This window comes from Anas acuta, chromosome 1 (genome assembly GCF_963932015.1).
Source record: "Anas acuta chromosome 1, bAnaAcu1.1, whole genome shotgun sequence".
Classification (NCBI taxonomy): domain Eukaryota; kingdom Metazoa; phylum Chordata; class Aves; order Anseriformes; family Anatidae; genus Anas; species Anas acuta.
Genome location: NC_088979.1, coordinates 91,709,723 through 91,727,305, shown reverse-complemented (window position 1 = coordinate 91,727,305; position 17,583 = coordinate 91,709,723). Strand labels below are relative to the sequence as shown.

The 17,583-nt window shown below is 42.6% G+C and overlaps 1 protein-coding gene and 1 long non-coding RNA gene across 5 annotated transcripts in view; one reads left to right on the top strand and one right to left on the bottom strand.

Annotated features, from left to right (window-relative positions):
• Positions 1–16,223, bottom strand: part of RPS6KA3 (ribosomal protein S6 kinase A3) — a 75,124-nt gene extending 58,901 nt beyond the window's left edge. For 2 of the 3 annotated variants that reach the window (XM_068687659.1, XM_068687665.1), the window contains exons 1-2: positions 15,965–16,223; positions 4,472–4,528 (exon numbers count right to left, since the gene is read on the bottom strand). In XM_068687659.1, coding sequence (XP_068543760.1) covers positions 4,472–4,528; positions 15,965–16,036 — 129 coding nt within the window. In that variant the 5' untranslated portion in view covers positions 16,037–16,223. Of the gene's footprint in view, positions 1–4,471; positions 4,529–15,433; positions 15,523–15,964 lie in introns of those variants that run through there. The other variant, XM_068687684.1, reaches the window with a different exon arrangement.
• A 331-nt stretch (positions 16,224–16,554) lies between these two features.
• Positions 16,555–17,583, top strand: part of LOC137859043 (uncharacterized) — a 46,610-nt gene continuing 45,581 nt past the window's right edge. For both annotated transcript variants that reach the window (XR_011098130.1, XR_011098127.1), the window contains exon 1: positions 16,555–17,148. This is a non-coding gene — a long non-coding RNA (uncharacterized lncRNA). The remainder of the gene's footprint in view (positions 17,149–17,583) is intronic.

Below are 17,583 nucleotides of genomic sequence, written 5' to 3'. Positions count from 1 at the left end.
AATCTATTGCATCTCAGCTGAGGTAGTATTTTAATAGCTGACAGTCAAAGACTACCTTCCTGCTATAACTGAGCAGCTGTAGTATTTAGTATTTTTTTTTTTTAGGGAGGCAAAAACCTACCCCCCCACCTCCTCCCCACCCCAAAAAAAAAAAAAAAAAAAAGATTGTCAGCAGTGATTTAAAACAATTTGAACAATTTGGCTTTATTCACCACAACCTAGCAATATATGAAAAAAAAAAATATATATATACTAGTCTGAAGGATTAAAATGCTAAAACAATCAAACAGCTCAAGCATCACAGAAAGAATATTAGAGGTTTGTTGTTTTTTTTTTTAAATGGTTGCAATCATAGTTAAATAGGTTGCTTCCCCCCAAAAAAGTAAGGGTTTGGAAGTGTCTGAAGAAAGTACAGGAAACCACCTGTAAGTAATCCTACAGTTATTAAATCTTGAAAGAGAAATCTGATAATTGTGGTGGGCTAACCTTGACTGGCTGCCCAATACCCACCAAGTCATGCTTTTGCTCCCCCTTATCAATGGCACAGAAGAAGAAAATAAGAGGTACGAAAGCTTGTGGGTTGAGATAAAGGCAGGGAGATAGTCTACCATTCACTGTCATCAGCAAAACAGACTGCTGGGGGAAGATCAATTTATTGCCAATTAAAAATAGAGTAGGATAACAAGAAACAAAGACAAAACTAAAAACACCTTATTTCCAGGCTTAACTCTTAACTTCTCTCCTTACTTTTCCACATCCTTCTTCCCTGTGACCCCTGAACGGCACAAGGGGTTGGGAATGGGGGTTGTGGTCAGTTCCCAACACTTTGTCTTTGCTGCTCCTTCCTCGTACTTCTCTTATGCTCCACCGTGGGATCCCTACCATGAAACACTGACTGCCCCAAGCATGGGTCTCTTCCAGGGGATGCAGACCTTCAGGAACAGACTGCTCCAGTGTGGGCATCCCACAGGCCACAGCTCCTGACAGACCTCCTACTACAGCCATGGGCTCCTCTCCATAGGCCAGGAGCCTGTTTCTGCATGGCTGCAGCTTCCTCCAGGGTATCTCTACCTGCTTCAGTATGGGGTCCTCCACGGCCTGCAGTGTGGTAACTGCTCCAACACGGTCCTTCATGGGCAGCTTCACCACGGGCTTTATCACAGTCTTCTCCATGGAGTGCTAGGGGATCTCTGCTCTGACACAGAGTGCCTTTTCTCCTTCCTTCTTCACTGACCTTTGCAAGAGTTGCTTCCTCACATTTTTCGTCACTCCTCTCTCACTACTGCTGCTCAACATTTTTTTAACCCTTCCATAAATATGTCATCACAGAGGCACCATGAGAATCACCGATGGGCCCAGCAATAACCAGCGGTGGTTGTGTTTTGGAACCAGCTATCTAGCATGGGGATAACCCCCAGTCTCTGTTCAGGAGAGGCCACCCCTTCCACTACTAAAACCTTGTTATGTAAACCCAATATAATACTACAGAGAAAATATCATTTTAGTGGATAAACGTGTAACAAAAAGGCTCACAGGTAGAAGGTGAAGTTAATAAAAATAAATGTTATCAAGCAATGGCAATAGTCAGAATATATGAGTATTTGAGCTCATTCATCACTAAGATTTCAACTAAAACTGAACATTTTTGCCGAAAGAAACATTTTAGATCAAAAAAGAATTCAAGCAAGCACTACAGCCTACGTTATGCAGAATACATAGAACAAATGATCCCCTTTTGCTGTTGCCTCATTATATTCCTTCAACTCTAACACCACACTACTTCCGAGTCACCTGTGAGCACATCCTTTGTTTCTTCACCCTGTGTTAAAGACATAGGAGCCCTGCATGCTATGAGGAGGAATCAGAAGTGGTTACATAGCACAGGCTTTCAATCTCTGCCTTTTCACATCAGCTTAAGAGCTACATCTACTACCGCTACGCAAGCATGGAGAAGACAACTCACTGATTATCTAAAATGGCTCCGCTCACAACATCAGCAGAAAGGTAAGCTGCTATGCAGGTTGTAATTATACCCATTTGCATAGATGGAAAGAGCTCTGACCATCTAAATCACAAGCTGAGGTCTGCACAACGTGCAGTATCAGCACATGAACTCCAATACGTTGTACTTCCTCTCCTATGAAGGCAGGCTGGGGAAGTTCAGGTTGTTCAGCCTGGAGAAGTGAAGGCTCCACTAGGACCTTATAGCGGCCTTCCAGCGCCTAAAGGGGGCCTACAGGCAAGCTGGGAGGGACTCTTTGTCAGGGGGTGTAGGGGTAGGACAAGGGGTAACGACTTGAAATTGAAAGTGGATAGATTTAGATTGGATATAAGGAAGAAATTCTTCACTCAGAGGGTGGTGAGGCCCTGGCACAGGCTGCCCAGAGAAGCTGTGGGTGCCCCATCCCTGGAGGTGCTCAGGACCAGGCTGGCTGGGGCTGTGGGCAACCTGGTCTGGTGGGAGGTGTCCCTGCCCATGGCAGGGGGTTGGAACTGGGTGATCTTTAAGGTCCCTTCCAAACCAGACCTTTCTGTGATTCTATAATACCTCAACCATATCTGTAGTTCCAAAAATTGTGTTTTATCAGTAAGGCCCTTTTATCACTAAGTCTACCAGTCAGCTAGTGCTGTCTGACACAAAACTCCAGATAAATACTAAAGTTGCCTTCTTTGCTGAGAAAGTCACAGGGATTACATGAAGAAACTTGAAGTCACTCATATCTCCACATCACAAGATTTTGTAAACTGCAAGTCTGATATGAAGATATGAAGATACCTTCTACAGATTACGTATGAACCTTCTGGACTGTGATCTTTAGCAGCCAGCCCTATGTTCAAAAAGCCTGGGTTAAGAATGTCTGACTAATGCCTCTCAATAACAAGAGCAAAAGAAACTGCAGCTTCATGGTCCTTCCTCACCCTGGGTCTTCCCTTGAAAGACTACTGAAACCGAAAAGCAGGGAGAACTGAGGTACAGTCTTTTATAAGTTATCCATAACTGAAATTAAAAAAAAAAAAAGTTATGGGGAAGAAAGAAAAAGGATAGATATTTCTTTTTGTATTCACCTGCCAGTTCAAACTCAGAAGGACCACTTTGTTCCAGTAAGTACTTCACAACGTACTGGTTCAAAGCACTCAGTTTACTCTTCAGATTGATTTACAGCAAACACGTCAGATCTGTATTAATAGTTCAGCCTTAGCCTTTGGCTCTTCTTCCACTATGAAAGTTTCTACTGTGCGTGCTTCAGAATTTAGCAACTCATCCAAGAGAGAACGGTCTTAAGTCACCAGCTAAACTGACACCTACAGCTTTCATCTTCAAGTATCTCTCTACAAACTTTTCTGGATCCCTTTAGATTTGTTAGCTCTGAACCAATAAACAGAAGTTCTTTGCTACATCAAGTAGCCAAAATAGCATCAGAAGAGCAAAACTGGAACCCACAAAGAAAAGAATTAAGAAACCACTGTGCCTCAATTGACTAGCTTTGCTATTCTTGAATGCACTCCAGAGAGACATATCTAAACTTTTCAGCTGGAAACAAACACAGGAAGACGACTTAAAACTTAATGTCTTGGTTTAGTATAATCCTAATAATCTATGTAGAAAGGACGCAGAAAATCTTCCAGGTTAATAAAGACTTATTATGCAAATATTCTAGTTTCACACAGGTCAAGAAAGAAAATAAGAAATGACCAACACTAACAATGAAACAGCATAGACAAACACTGCCAAAAAATCTCCCAACAGTACAGAAAAAACAAAGGCAAGAGCTGCTGTACACCTTACATACCAAACTAGACGGGGAAAAGCTATGGTATATGCCGTCACTCTGAAAGAGTCAGATTTCATACAGTAAGCACACATGCATCTGCAACAGAATCTGTGTGGAATTTAACCATGAGAGAATCATTTGTTGTGACATGACCACAACTGAAATCTTAACTATTAATAAAGCACACTCTGGAACTCACAGATGTAGAATATTTTCACCTATGCACTGATGAGACTAACAGAAGGCAACAGAAGTGCTTTGCTCACTGGCACTAGGAAAGAGTGAACAATAAAAAAAAAAAAAAAAAAGAACCACCAGTTTTAAGGTTTGCAAGGATAAGAACAGAGGAGCTCAACCTCCCTCCTTGTTCAGGAATGCTCTACATAGCCACATTTTACTATCAAGACTTCTCACCCCCCAGTCCAATTATAATTTCTACCATATTCAGTTTTGTGCTTTCCACAGGAAAGCCTACCTCATACTAAAAATAGTATGGAAAGCATGAAAGTTCATCAGAACAAACAGTAGGATACCACATCAAACAAGAGCCTGTGATAAAGAACTCTGAAAAGTATCAGGATGCTAAATTGGCTTAAGTAAGCTTCATGGCAAGTAAGCCTAATCAACAGTGCCTGCAAACTGTGATACCAGTGTGCCATAATACAGTACTATCTTTATTACAACCATCTTTTACTTACAGTTTGTGGGTTGATATCATCTTCTCCCATAGGTTCATCCACAATTTGCTGTCCATTCTGTAAAAAACAGACACAGCAAGTTAATAGAGGTGCTGAATCCAGCTACAGAAATACACATTGCCGATGGGCTTATACAGCATGTTCCTCTATAGGGTCAAGAGTTCTCTTCAACATATCGTCAAACAAAACAAAAAAATGAATCATTGGAAGTGGGTACAAAAGGCTGCCTACAGCTGGCACATGGTGCCATGCCACTCTGATCCTTATGTACGACCGAATTGGATGAAGTCACAGAAAGAAACATGTATAACAACTTGGCATTTTAAGTCTGACTACTACAAAGCTAGAGATTATTTTCTATTACTACAACCTCTTCAAAAGCAAATAAATCCAATAGAGACTGAGCAGCAAAAAGCCACATCAAAGAACAGATAAACAGGTTCTTTTTTAGACTAGTACCTTGTGTGGCAACAGTCAGTCCTTACTCTGCCATGAGTACTACAAGAACATTTATAACCACATTATATACTTATAAAAAACTACAAATGCTTACAGTTGCTGGCTAACAAAATGGTCCACTCACTACTTTTAGTACATTCCTAAAGACCATTCTAAAAAGCTTTCAAATGTGAAAAAGCCTAAATGCCTTCTTGGTTAACGAATGCTTTCTTTTCCTTGGCAGTGGTTACTACTTGGGGAATCTCTAAGTGGCATTTTTTCCCAGAAAGACTTAGAGTGATATGTATATTAGCAAGCTGTAAGGAAAAATATGTTTCCTAAGGTGTGGTAAAGAATATCACCTGGGGCTTTAACTCTTTGCTTGCTCTTAAAGTTTTACAAAATTTAACGTGCTTTTTGAAACAACTGAAAAAATACCCCAAATAGCAGTGTCCTCCAGTACCAGTGGAGGCAAAGTTTTTTCCATTTTTGCATTGTTTTCCCAGAGAACACAAGGCCTAATTAATCTATTTTCACAGAACTTTATCTACTGAAAAAGTTACATGGACACATAATTTCTAGATGCCAGAAAGCTAAGAAAAGCTGCTAAGCAGGGTTCAGAGATTTGAGTTTCGTCCTGCAAGTTCCTTCCCACAGTTCCGTTTTTCAACAGGCTTCTTGGGTGGAACCTTCCTTGTGTTCTGCTGTAACAGCTGCTGATCAGCACAGTCTTCTGGCTTGCAAGTAGCTGGAGGAGAATATTTTCTATGAAAAGACAGATTAAACCTCAGCAACTTACGAATCGCAGCCTCCAGATATGCCAAACATACCAAACGGCGATTACCAGCTTCCTACCAAGCTTTTCCCTGTGCATTTTTTGCTGAAAGATACAACTGGATAAAGCTCGATTATGAGAATTATGGATTGCCCAAATATATCACAGGCTTTTTTTTTTTTTTTCTTTTAATGGGAGGAAAGGAGAGGGCCCAGCTGATTCTGTCTCCAGTGCAGAGCTCACATGATAACACTGCCATTTTCTCATCTGAACTGACTTCGGGAGGATATTAGAGACTTCTGGTTAGACACCATGTTTCCATGAAGGAAGGCATAGTAAGAAACAGCTTCACATGTTACCACAGAGGTTACAAGTTACTTTCACAGGTTACTACAGAGGAGAATACAATTTTTATTAAATTTGCAGTTAAGAGCAGTCAACATTATACCTTCTAATTGTACAGTGAGGGGTTATTTGTTAAGACAATGTTCCAAAGAACCTAAGCTTCCCTTTCTGTAATATCTTCTGCTTAGAGCATAATAGCAGAGATTGTATTATTCTTCTTTAAGATACACACAAAAAAAAGAAATTATCAAACAGAAGACCATAAGAACAGCAGCTTATCTAAGCTACAGAAACAAGCGTTTTCAATAAAGCTTGTTTACAAGGAAGCATAATTGTTTATACATATGCCATTTCTATCAAGTCAGACTTTCCCTTTTCTCAAATCTATAGCATACATTAAAGTTAAATTAGCATTTGCATTTTAGCTACGTATCTCTATACTCTATTCATGCCACAAGATAGCTTCCAGAAGATCTTGTCAATAGAAAAAAAAAAAAAGAAAAAAAAAAAAGCAGAAAAACAGCAGAATAAGACAATTGACTTCAGCCTGAAAGGAGGAGTTTATAATGTCCTGACAACTAATGATGGCTAAACTCGGGGGCCTAAACTAGGGCAACTTGTGTATCAAAGCCATCTGCTCTAAACTGACTCCACATGCAGAAACAGTGACTTCTGCTACAACAGTCGTTCCACTGAAAAATAATGTACATTAACTGCAGGTTAAGTAAGACGTTACTAAACAGTAAGCCTTAAGATCTCACTTTTACTATTTTAAGGCAGCTATAAAATAGTTGAAAGTGGAACACTTTCAAGAAACTTGAGACAAACCTCTCTTCGAAGACAAAAAAATTGAGATCAACTGCTTTTTGAGACAGCTCTAATCTGTAACCCCACTGACTTCAACATCAGTCTACCAGAAGAAAAAAAAAGCAGAAAGTTTTATCATCACAGATAAACTGGGTTGTACAATCTGGTTTCCCTGTCTAATCCTGCATTGCTTTCAGTTACTTTTCACATGAATTCAATAACTGGATTCCAAACACGCTTGCTGGCAGCACGAACAAACTCAAGAAGTCAGCATGTATGCTATGCAGCCGTGTCTGAGCCAGATCACCAGATTAGCAAGATCTTTTTAAACAAGTCTCCCCAAACAATGATTATGCTAAGGAATCACTGGATGGTAGAACCAGTTTTGCTCAGAACAGCCTGAGCCATGTAAGGTAAAGAAGAATATGTAGATGTGATTTATGGTTTGTTGTTGTTAGCTGAGATACTACTACATAGAAAGCAGCTGTGTATTCAGGAGGTCCACAAACTGTACTGCATTTCTGAAGAGTTAAGATGTAAAGCCAAAAAGTTCACATTGGAAGTGACAATATTTAAACACTTTGAGGAACAAAATCAGCAGCATGTTTAAGAGGTGAGTGAATGAAATAAGTTCCCTCTTGCTAGGCTGAACTTGCTCTAGTATTTAATTAGAGCCATGGACACGTCTCAATGAGATAACAGACTGGGACTAGATATAATAGTCTGAAGAATACAGGGTAAGAGAAGGCTGAATGCATCTTTTACATGCACAGATTGATTTATTTCAAAAGACTCTAGACCTTGATTATTCTTCAGCTGCACCGTTGCTGTATCAGGGATGCCAAGCAAGCAGAATAGACCAAATATCTGGTTATTTCTAGTACCCTAACTCCAAAAGCAGTGAGTAACAGGTATTTCAGATGATAGCACAAGAGAACCGTAACAAAAACAATATAAAAGGTCTACAAAAAACTTCTACTTATCACCTAAACATGTCAGCGTTCAAATTACACCACTGAAGTGAGGGCACACACCCCTTATAAAGGTAATCTATAATATGCTATCCAGTCCACTACAATACAATTTCCTACTCTAACTTCCAGTGGAAACAGCCCTGTTGTTGGAGGTAAATTTCATTCCCCAAAGCTTTTAAACCTGTTGCCACATTTCATTAAGTTGGTAGAATACTTAAACACAGTTAGGTTCCAGCAATTTTCCTGAGACCATTTTACTCTTGACTACATGCCCATAAATAACTGTGCTGGAAGAGATGAAGAGGCAACAAGTGGCAGCATAGGTTTGGGGACTGATATTGAGAAGACATAACCATAGTAAACCCTTTGTAATAAGTGAGTACATCCAGAAATGCAGTCCACACCCAGCTCACAATCAATGAAACACTTTCGTGAAGCATGGGATAGCCTGCACTCTACACTACAACCATATATTGATCAACAGTCCTAATGGGACTTGTAATTTTTCTTTTAGTTATAATCAAGTTTGCAACAGTACAAACTTGGGCATCTGCACAATAAAACAGGTACATTCAACTGATTGGCACTGGATCTGTGTGTGTAATCTTGTACGTAAAATACCTGAAAGAGCATCTGTAACTGCAATTTGGCATTTGCAATTTAGCACAGAATACCTTTATTGAATAATAATGTTAGGTACCCATCATTCCCACTACACAGTTCTTTACAAGTATCTAAATCACTAATTGAAATATTAAGTAGACAAAACATTTGTGTCCTGTAGTGCTCAATTCTCCTATTTTTCCTGTTATTTTCATCAGTATTGTTACAGACAGTATACACTTAAAGTTTATAGATTTAGTTTGGTATCTCCATTCTTACATTGCCCTTGCAAATCAAAGTTTTGTTAATATGGACTTCTCTGATCTGGATGTTCTTACATACAGTTTTAATAGATTTTATTATTTTCTTCCTGAAGAATGTGTGTTTGACCATGAAGCTTGTTGAATATTAAACACCACCATATAACCTCTTCCTCCCCCAGAGCATCTTTGTTCTGTGTTTAGACTATCGCTAGATTATTTTAGGATGCTTAAGTAGCCTCTCTGCCAAACATTTTAACTTTTTCCACCCAACTCCATTTGTCAGTTGTTTTAAATACCCTTATGAAAATAACAGCAGTTATTGCTTTTGGTACAATTTTTCTTCCATTAATCTTAGTATTCCCTAATGATTAATATTAGGCTTGAGCATATAAATCAGTAACCAGTCTACTACTAGTGGACTTCAGCATATTATATGACTACTGTATATTCCATGTAATTGGTGCCTTTTAGCAGAACTATACACACTAATTAAGATGTTGTAAAACAAAAGTGCTATAGTCTTAGAGTTTACAAGTGTACAAATAAAGACTTACGAACTGTAAATCAATGCAGGATGACATTTTAAGTGCGTAAATGAGCAGACAAGATAAGGGGTCTGAATCACACCGTGTAAAAATCAGTAGTTAGAAACTATAAAAGGCTAGTATGTGACGTAGGTGATAATTTAATTACTCTTTGGAAGGAGAATTTAGGTAAGTTATCTGAATGTCTGAAGATTCTCCCAGGTAATTCCTAGATTTTACCTACCAAAACCTTCAAACTTACCCAACAACTTTTCGCCAGTTACAGAATTTAATGAAAACTTTTTATTTCCTCTAAACCTTCTGAAAACCAAGTTTAAGATACCAAAAATAAATGTCTCTAAATCTATTTTCTGTATCATTTATCCAATAAAACATTGATCATACGCAGATCCGAGACCTTTTGCTCTCTGGTGTTTTCAGGGGACTCAACTGGCAAACACAGTTCAAGAACCCTGCAATCCCTGACCTGAGTGAAGCTGTAACAAAGCTTCCGGCTTGTTTCAAAGCAGCACAAAATGAAGTGTTCCCTCTGAAACATTCATAACAAATTTGCTGCTGGTAAGAGAAGGCACTGCGTGGAACTATATTCAGTAAAAGCCTCTCAAGCTGCACATGCTTAAACTTGCTATTCTAAGCAGCAACGCTTAGAAACTCTGAGAAAAAATTCTTAGGTCCACAGAAAAATAGTTGAAAATAGACTGAGGGGACCTTGAGAGGTCATCCAACCTATCTCAGCGCACCAAGGCGTGATCGGCTATTCCTAAAACGTCACTCAAGATGTTTATGTGTAACTCCTTCTTAGATTGTAAAGACTTCTTTACTGAAGATTAATTTTAGTTCTTAACTAAAATCTAGGGCCTTAACAGAACCTGAATTGACTCATGCCCTAACTCCCCTGCTAGGGAACCACACACAGCCAAAGCACTTACCTTAATCCTAACCTGAATAAGGCTAATTATGTGAGCTATCATCTCAGATTTTCTTTAGCTGTTGTCTCATAGTACATATTCAATGTATTTTGCATATCCTGTTAAGAATAGTACAAAGGAGTTGGAAAAACTTCTTTAATTTCCACAAAAACAAAAAGGTACAAGTGCTTATTTTTATGAAAAAAATACTGTTAGTACTTTACATAAAATTCTGCTACTTCAACTTCCATTAACTCCACGTAATTCCCTATAAACTATTGACTGAGGTGACTGATTTTTTGCTGAGCGTTAGGAGCAGTGGCAGGACTTCCAACACTTGCCTTTCTGCAGGCAAGCAAGCTCAGACACAAGCCATTAACAGACATTATTTGGGTATGGAGCCCAATAATTTCCTAAAGTTATGATACTTGGACAACTTTAACCTGGACTTTATCTACTTTACAGTGCCACTTATCTCATGACTCAGAAGTACAGAGTACAAATACGACTCAAGTATGACTGTGGCCTAGCTGCCACAGAAAAGCAGGCCCTTTCCTACTACATTGCCCTTGGCGTTTGGCCAGCCTTGTGACAAGCTAGGTGACAAAAGAGAACTAAAAAAGAGTTTGCAGCTTTCAGTGACTTTAATTCCCTGAATTAACTCAGCTTCAAGCCAGGCAAGTTGCATGGCATTATCCAAGATGCCAAGCATATAGTATCATAAAACCTTTGTCCAGGCCAACTGCTTTCTATAGCTAAAACAAGCTCCAAATTACGTGTGTTCAGTTGCTCAGGAGAGGAAATAAAAGAGGGATGAGTGATTTTCATTTAGTTCCCTACCTACATGGGAGACAAATTATTACCCTTAACACAGAGGTTCAGCAGCCTTAGTAAAACACACACCACCGATTATCTGTTCATCTGCTTCAAAAAGGAAGAGATAAGCAGGCAGAAATCACTGACGTCAATACATCCAGACCACTGCCACACGCAGGAAAACAGCATGAACCCCTTCCCTGCTGCTACCAGTGCCCCGAGCACCTCCAGCACACGGTCCCACTGCAGTCTGTAGTCGCACCAGGCAGCAGAAACACTTTGCATCACAGCAGGGCCCACCAAAGCCCCCCGTGCCTGCCTGGCTCCTTCCCAAGGGGAGAGTGGGCTTCTTATGGTCTCTTATGATTAACGTCAGAGGCTGACATGTAGTTGATGTCAGGGAAAGCATCACGCATTTCTGCTCATTTTGTCACTTAGCCATTTTAATAGACTCCAGAAGACAGACTAAGGTGTGGAACAACTTCACTACTTCCTAAAATCACGGATTTCCAAGGTGCCTGTGGAGCAATGCTGGAGGACAGGAGAAGGACAACTCCTCAGTGAGTGAAAGAAATTAACGTGCGAGTCTGAGTTCTAACAGTAACTAATTTGGCAACCAAGTTATAAGAAATAACATAAATAATATTAATCGTGATCTAATTACATCAAGAAACCACTAACTTCTGAGCCTTCGGGACAAACAAGTTTGGCTTCAAGAAGAACAAAAGGCATTTTCCAAAGCTATGATTTGCTGGACACTTAAAAGCATGACAGAAAACCATTGCCTCACATCTTCTGCATACGGTAAACAAACTGCTCCGGTAAGTTAATGCTTGAAATTAAATGTTAATAAAAGACCTGGAACCTTCAAAGTTACGTCAGAAAACAGACTGAGATGATGATAATGTCATTTAGGAGACACATGCTACTTTTTACACGATCCAATTGTGTCACTCAAATTCAAAAAAAAAAAAAAAAAAAAAAGAGAGAACATATCCTCCAAAAAGAGTTAAGCAGAGCATTAAGCATACCACAGGGGGTTCCTTGCATCAAAGGGAGCATATGGTATCTGTTACTGATAAGAACAGCTAGCAGTAACTTTGTGGTTGAGCCGCTGGAGTGGGTCCCTGGAAACCAGCGCTCATCTCCTAGATCTAGAACAGACCCCAGGAATTACGCTAGACGGAGTCACTAAGATGTTGCACCTCATTTTCCCATCTGTTAAACAGGACTTCCCCCCCCCGCCCCCGCTTCCAATGGATGAGGAGTTTTGTTTTATTTCCAAGTGTAAGCAGAGAATAAGTAGCATGGCATCACGCATGCAAGTATCTAGCACAATACTTGCAATAATTAACCACTTTAGTTGGCCTAAACATAAAAATTCCCTGAAGAGAAACGTCTCCAGTTTTACTGGTTAAATTATTTCCCCACGAGAAGTCACTACAATGGAAACAAACAGCCACAAGGTTTTGCTGTTGCCTGAAGAGCTGCTTAAGTGTTTTACTATTGAAATACTGCAATGAATTATATCTTAATAACAAAACCAGTGTATTGCACGAGTTCTTGAAGTTGATAACTTGGCCAGTTCCCAGGATCAATCAACTCATAAAGCTAATATTTTTTGATACGCAGAGATAATGCAATGTCCACCTTAGTCTGTCTATCATTGTAAATCTAAGTAAAGCACTGTGAATGGAAAAAGACTACAATTAGTATGACCCTTCAAGCACGTCAGCCAGCTCCCATCTACTGTGCATTAAATGCCCAACTGTGGCAAGAAATATTATGTACACGACAATGGAAAAAACAATTGTGAGCTAAGAACTGCCAATGCCCTAGGAAAACTTAGAGAGCAATTTGAGAAATCAAAGCTGCCACGAGGAAACCAACACGCAGCACTGCGTGGAGGTGCTGAGCAAAGCAGCTGCCCCCTCCTGTCCCACCCATCCAACAGCAAGGTATCTCCACCACGCCACATTTAGCAGTAATTTGCTAAACTGAAAAATGCTACAGGTAAAAATTGTGCCATTAAGGATCTGAAGGGCTGAAAAAACACCTAAGTATCTTTCATGCAGATAGTATGTTTTTCAAGTCAGTATTTACATACATATAGCAACTGCTATCTGCATCTCTATCACAGGAGTTTGCTGAATACTGGGTAAACTGCTTATTTAGATGAGAATTATGCTGCCATTTGCCACGTCTGACACACAGTAAGAAAATTTCACTTGACAGATCTGAAAAAAATACCACCACACCTCAGAACCCACCGTACGGACACCAGCCCTGCATCAGAAGTGATAGCTGGGTGCTGTGAGGACGCTGCTGGGAATTCTTACTGCAAGGGAGAGATGACGAATGGCCTCCAAAATGCACACAGACCAGCCCCCTTAGGTGATCCTGCTTCAGCATTCCAGCTGTTTGTCTGTCTGGACTGCACAAGAAGTTACTGTAAATCCAGCCTCCGTTGTGGTGGAGCGCAAGTCTAGCACTGATTGCACACACACCAGCACAGGGTGTACAGAGGGGATCACAACCAGCAGATGATTGCTTGGCCTCAGCAGCAAGAAACCCGATGAACTGCAGATTCCAGGCCAGAGCTATACATCGACTTAAGAAATGTCACACTGACATCAGAACTGAATTACAAAGCCAAAATTACATCGTGCTGGATTCTTTTAAGCAGCAACTTGACCCTTAAATGCTCGCACCTATTGTCTTGTGTAAGATTCATAAAACTCTGGATACAGGAGATAAAACCAAGGATTTCTGAGAAAGGGAATTCACACCTTCTATTTAGGTACCTAAATAGGTGATGATAAATCCTCTATAGAGGGCAGCGGAAAAATTTGAACTTTCTCCACAGCCAATTTAGAGCACCTAAATTAAAACTCCTAAAGATAGATGGCACAAATGCTTCCCTGGATGCCTAGCAAGCGATATCTCCTTATCATGGCCAACTCTTTCAACATACTGGTGTCCAAAACTTGGCTGCTGTAACTGTATTCATTCTCCTCCAGTCGACATTAATATGCATAGCTGGGAGTACAGATCAGAGGTTCAGGCTAGTTATACAGACATCCAAATACAAATTCAAATCATCAATACTTAATTTGCTTGAAAGCAGATGGCTTGAAAAAACAGGCACATTTTCACCATGAAAAACAAACCTGTGCTTGTTATAGATCTTGAGTCAGCCCTGAGTCAATAAAAGACAGTATAATTCTATGGGCTTTCAAGGTGCTCTGATTTAAAACAAGAAACGTTAAAAAAATCCCACAATACTTAATATATTACCTTTAAATTACACTGTTCAACAAGTTTAAACATTGAAAACACTGTCAGAGATGCATTGTAAATCACCAAACTATTTGTAACTGTTGAAACAGAAATCCTGCAACTGAGTTCTGAAAACGAGAAATCCGTATCTTATCTAAAGAACTGTTTGCATTATATCTTAAGAAGGACCACGTTTTACTGATCTGCTGTCCTGTACACCTCAGTTGCAACAGCTGTTGATGGTTAACTACGCTGTCTGAAAAATTCATGCTAGTTAAAGGTACTGTATTCCTCCTACTGAATTTGCTCACTTATCACAGCAAATCACCCCCTCAGTGGTAGCGGCATACAACTGAACACGGGGCTTCACTGGGAAGCAAATTAAAAAAAAAAATCCAATAAATATAAAACTCCAGAGAGTTGTTAAGACAAAGGAAGTGTGTGAGCTGAGTTTTAAAGCTCAGTAATTCATAATTCCACGTGGATAAGACGGTGTTACAAGAGCTGTGTCAGCACATCTGAAACGTTAGCGGAAACTCTTTACCTCACTATTACAGCTAAAGGCATTACTACTATCAACCTATGACTAAAATCACAATGAGCTTCCAGGAGGACGTATAAAATATTTTTGCCCAAGGACACTCTTGCAGGACAGGGTCTGTAATTATGAGACTGCTACGCTATGGGTAAACACAACACATGTAAATTGAAATTCTAAGTTATGTATTTAGGTCATTTGTTTATGTATTTGACAGACATCTCTTTTTCACCGGAACATCTCCTCTTAAAAAAAACAATTTCAAGTAAGCAACCTTTCTAAGCCTCACTCTTCCTTTCGAGGTTTGTTTAAAACAGTTTTATAGGTGCAGCCCGGTCTTGTCAAGAGATGGTCATTTATTCTGGACTCGCACCTTACGGTGCAAACCAGGCAGTTCAGTTGCTGTCCCACGTTTTGTTAGTGATCCTGGAGAATTTTTAGGTGTCTTATAAAAAATATTGACACGTGTCTATGGCAGTTTATGTATTTAGGAAGAGGGAGTGCACTTTTTTCAAGAAGTTCATGGCGGTAGTTTAAAAACAAGCCATGTTCTGAAGTATATCAGAAAAGCAAGTAGCAAAGTGTAATTGATAATGTGTGCACATACACCTCAAATGGAGCAACCTCTTTTGCTGCCTTTCCGGCACGCACAGCCTGCCATTATTACTTACACCAAGCACAGGTGGGAAGCGTGGATGCCTGAAGCAACAGCGAAGGTCTTTCCCCTAAACCCTCAGCCTGAGCAGCCTCTCAGAGACGCCTCTCCCGCAGCACCTCTCCTGCCGCTGCTGTCCCTGCAGCAGGAGCAGCCCCCGGGGCAGCTGCCCCCGGCACATGACGGCGGGGCGGGCGGGCAGGCACTGCCTAACAAGGGCAGGAGCCGCACGGCGCTGCCCTCCCTGCCGGGGACGCTCCCCGCAGCCGCCGCCGCTCGCTCGCTCGCCCGCCCCCCACCCCGCGGCGACCACCCCGGCCCCGAGGGGGCAGCCCCCGGCCCCTCTCCACCCTCCGCAGCCGCTCCCAGCCCCCGGGGAGAGGAGGAACAAAAGGGCCGGGGCCGGCCGCAGGTCGCTCCCCGCCGGGGCAGGGGGCGGAAGGGGAGGGCGGGCGGGGAGCCCCGGAGGGGGGGGGGGCAGCGCGGAGCCGGCTCCCGGCCCCCTCCCGCAACTTCCCGACCCCCCCCTTCCCCCCCCGCCCCGTACCTCGGCGCCGCTCTCGGCCGCGCTGTCCACAGCCATCTTCTGCCAGGGGTCCGCCAGCTGAGCCAGGGGCATCTTCCCCGCGCCGCTCCCGCAGCCTCCGCGCTCCGGGGGCGGAGAGCCCTACGGCAGGGCGCGGGACGCCCCGGCTCCGGCTCTGGCTCCGGCTCCGGTAGCGGCGGCGCCGAGCGGTGCCCGCAGCCGCGGTCCCTCCGTCCCTCCCCGCCGCCAGGCGGGGCCGCGCTTCCGCCCTCCCCCCGGCCCCGCCGCCCGGGCACGGCTTCCGCTCACAACATGGCGCCCGGCCCCCACCTGCCCCAACAGAGGCGCCTGCGCGCCCCGCAGCGGGGCGGCCCCCGCAGGTGGCGGGGGAGAGGCGGCGGAGGGGCCGCGGGGGGGTTGAGCTCGGCCCCGGGTCTCCCCCACCCGTTAAGCAGCCGGGCTGGGGCTCCCCGAAGTCCGTGCCTCTGTAGGGTTGTGCCCTCCCCGCCGCTAAGCCTGACCCGCAGGGCTGCCAGGAAGCCCCGCCGAGGGCTGGCGCTGCTCAGGGGAATCAGTCGGGGGGGGGGGGGTGTGATGGGGGGCAGGCTAAAAGTTTGGCTGTGTAAACAGAAGAGGGGATGGAGGCAAGCGAGGGAGACGTAGCGCTGTGCAGGACCATTAGGCAAAGAGGGGAAGGGATTAAGGTGCAGAAATCTGCTCTTAAATCAACGCCGCTGGAGCGGTGGTTGGGCTGTGTGAGTAAGAGTTAGCTCAGGGCAGGTAAGTCATATTTCTGCAGGCCATGGGATGTGAAGATAAAGCTGTCAAAAAGCCCCCCAGGTTCTGAAAGGAGTGCCTGTTTTACTCCTTTTTATCCTCAGCTGCTAGCTAGTACACAAACACTTGACTTAAACGTATACTGAGATTCAGAAGTGTATGCAGTCTCATACGGTTCTCTTAAGATGTTAAGCGCTGTAATAAACACCCACCCTTTTGCAACATCAGATAGTTTGGCTGACGCAGAAGAATCCTTGAAACATTAGACCGGCGACTGAGGAGGGGTACGGATGTCAAACATCTTGTTATCAAAGCCAGAGCTTTCAGAGCAGTGTTTGAGAGGGCTACATCATTCTGAACAGCCCCCGCTGTACCAAAGCATGTCCGGATTTTACAGATAACTTGTGCTGTTCCATCTTTGATAGCAGGTAAAATCCTTTTTTTTTTTTTTTCTCCTTTTTCTGGTGTGTGTGTGTGTGGCATGGCTAGAGTGCTGGTAGTTAAAAATCAGTTTGTTTGTGTGTGCACAAATGCATGTCCTGTCCACGCACACGTCACTGTGGTGAACACAGGCTACTTCCGTTCCTGCTGGGTAGCATTTTTTTCATCCCACTTTATATTCATGTGAGCGTAAATATCTGCCTACAAAGAGGTACGAAGGAGAAGTTGGGGAGTTGCTCATGGTGAATCAGGCTTCAGCTGAGAGGCTTTCATGTCTGGAGTAAAAGGTCAGAGTTGAACGATCCCTTTAAGCCTTCGCTACTGCCAGGAGAAGCAGCTGTGCCCTCCCCTTGCTCACTGCCTGTTCACTTGCATCACCCTCCCCTTTGAAGTGGTGCAATTACTTGTGCTGCCACGTGGTG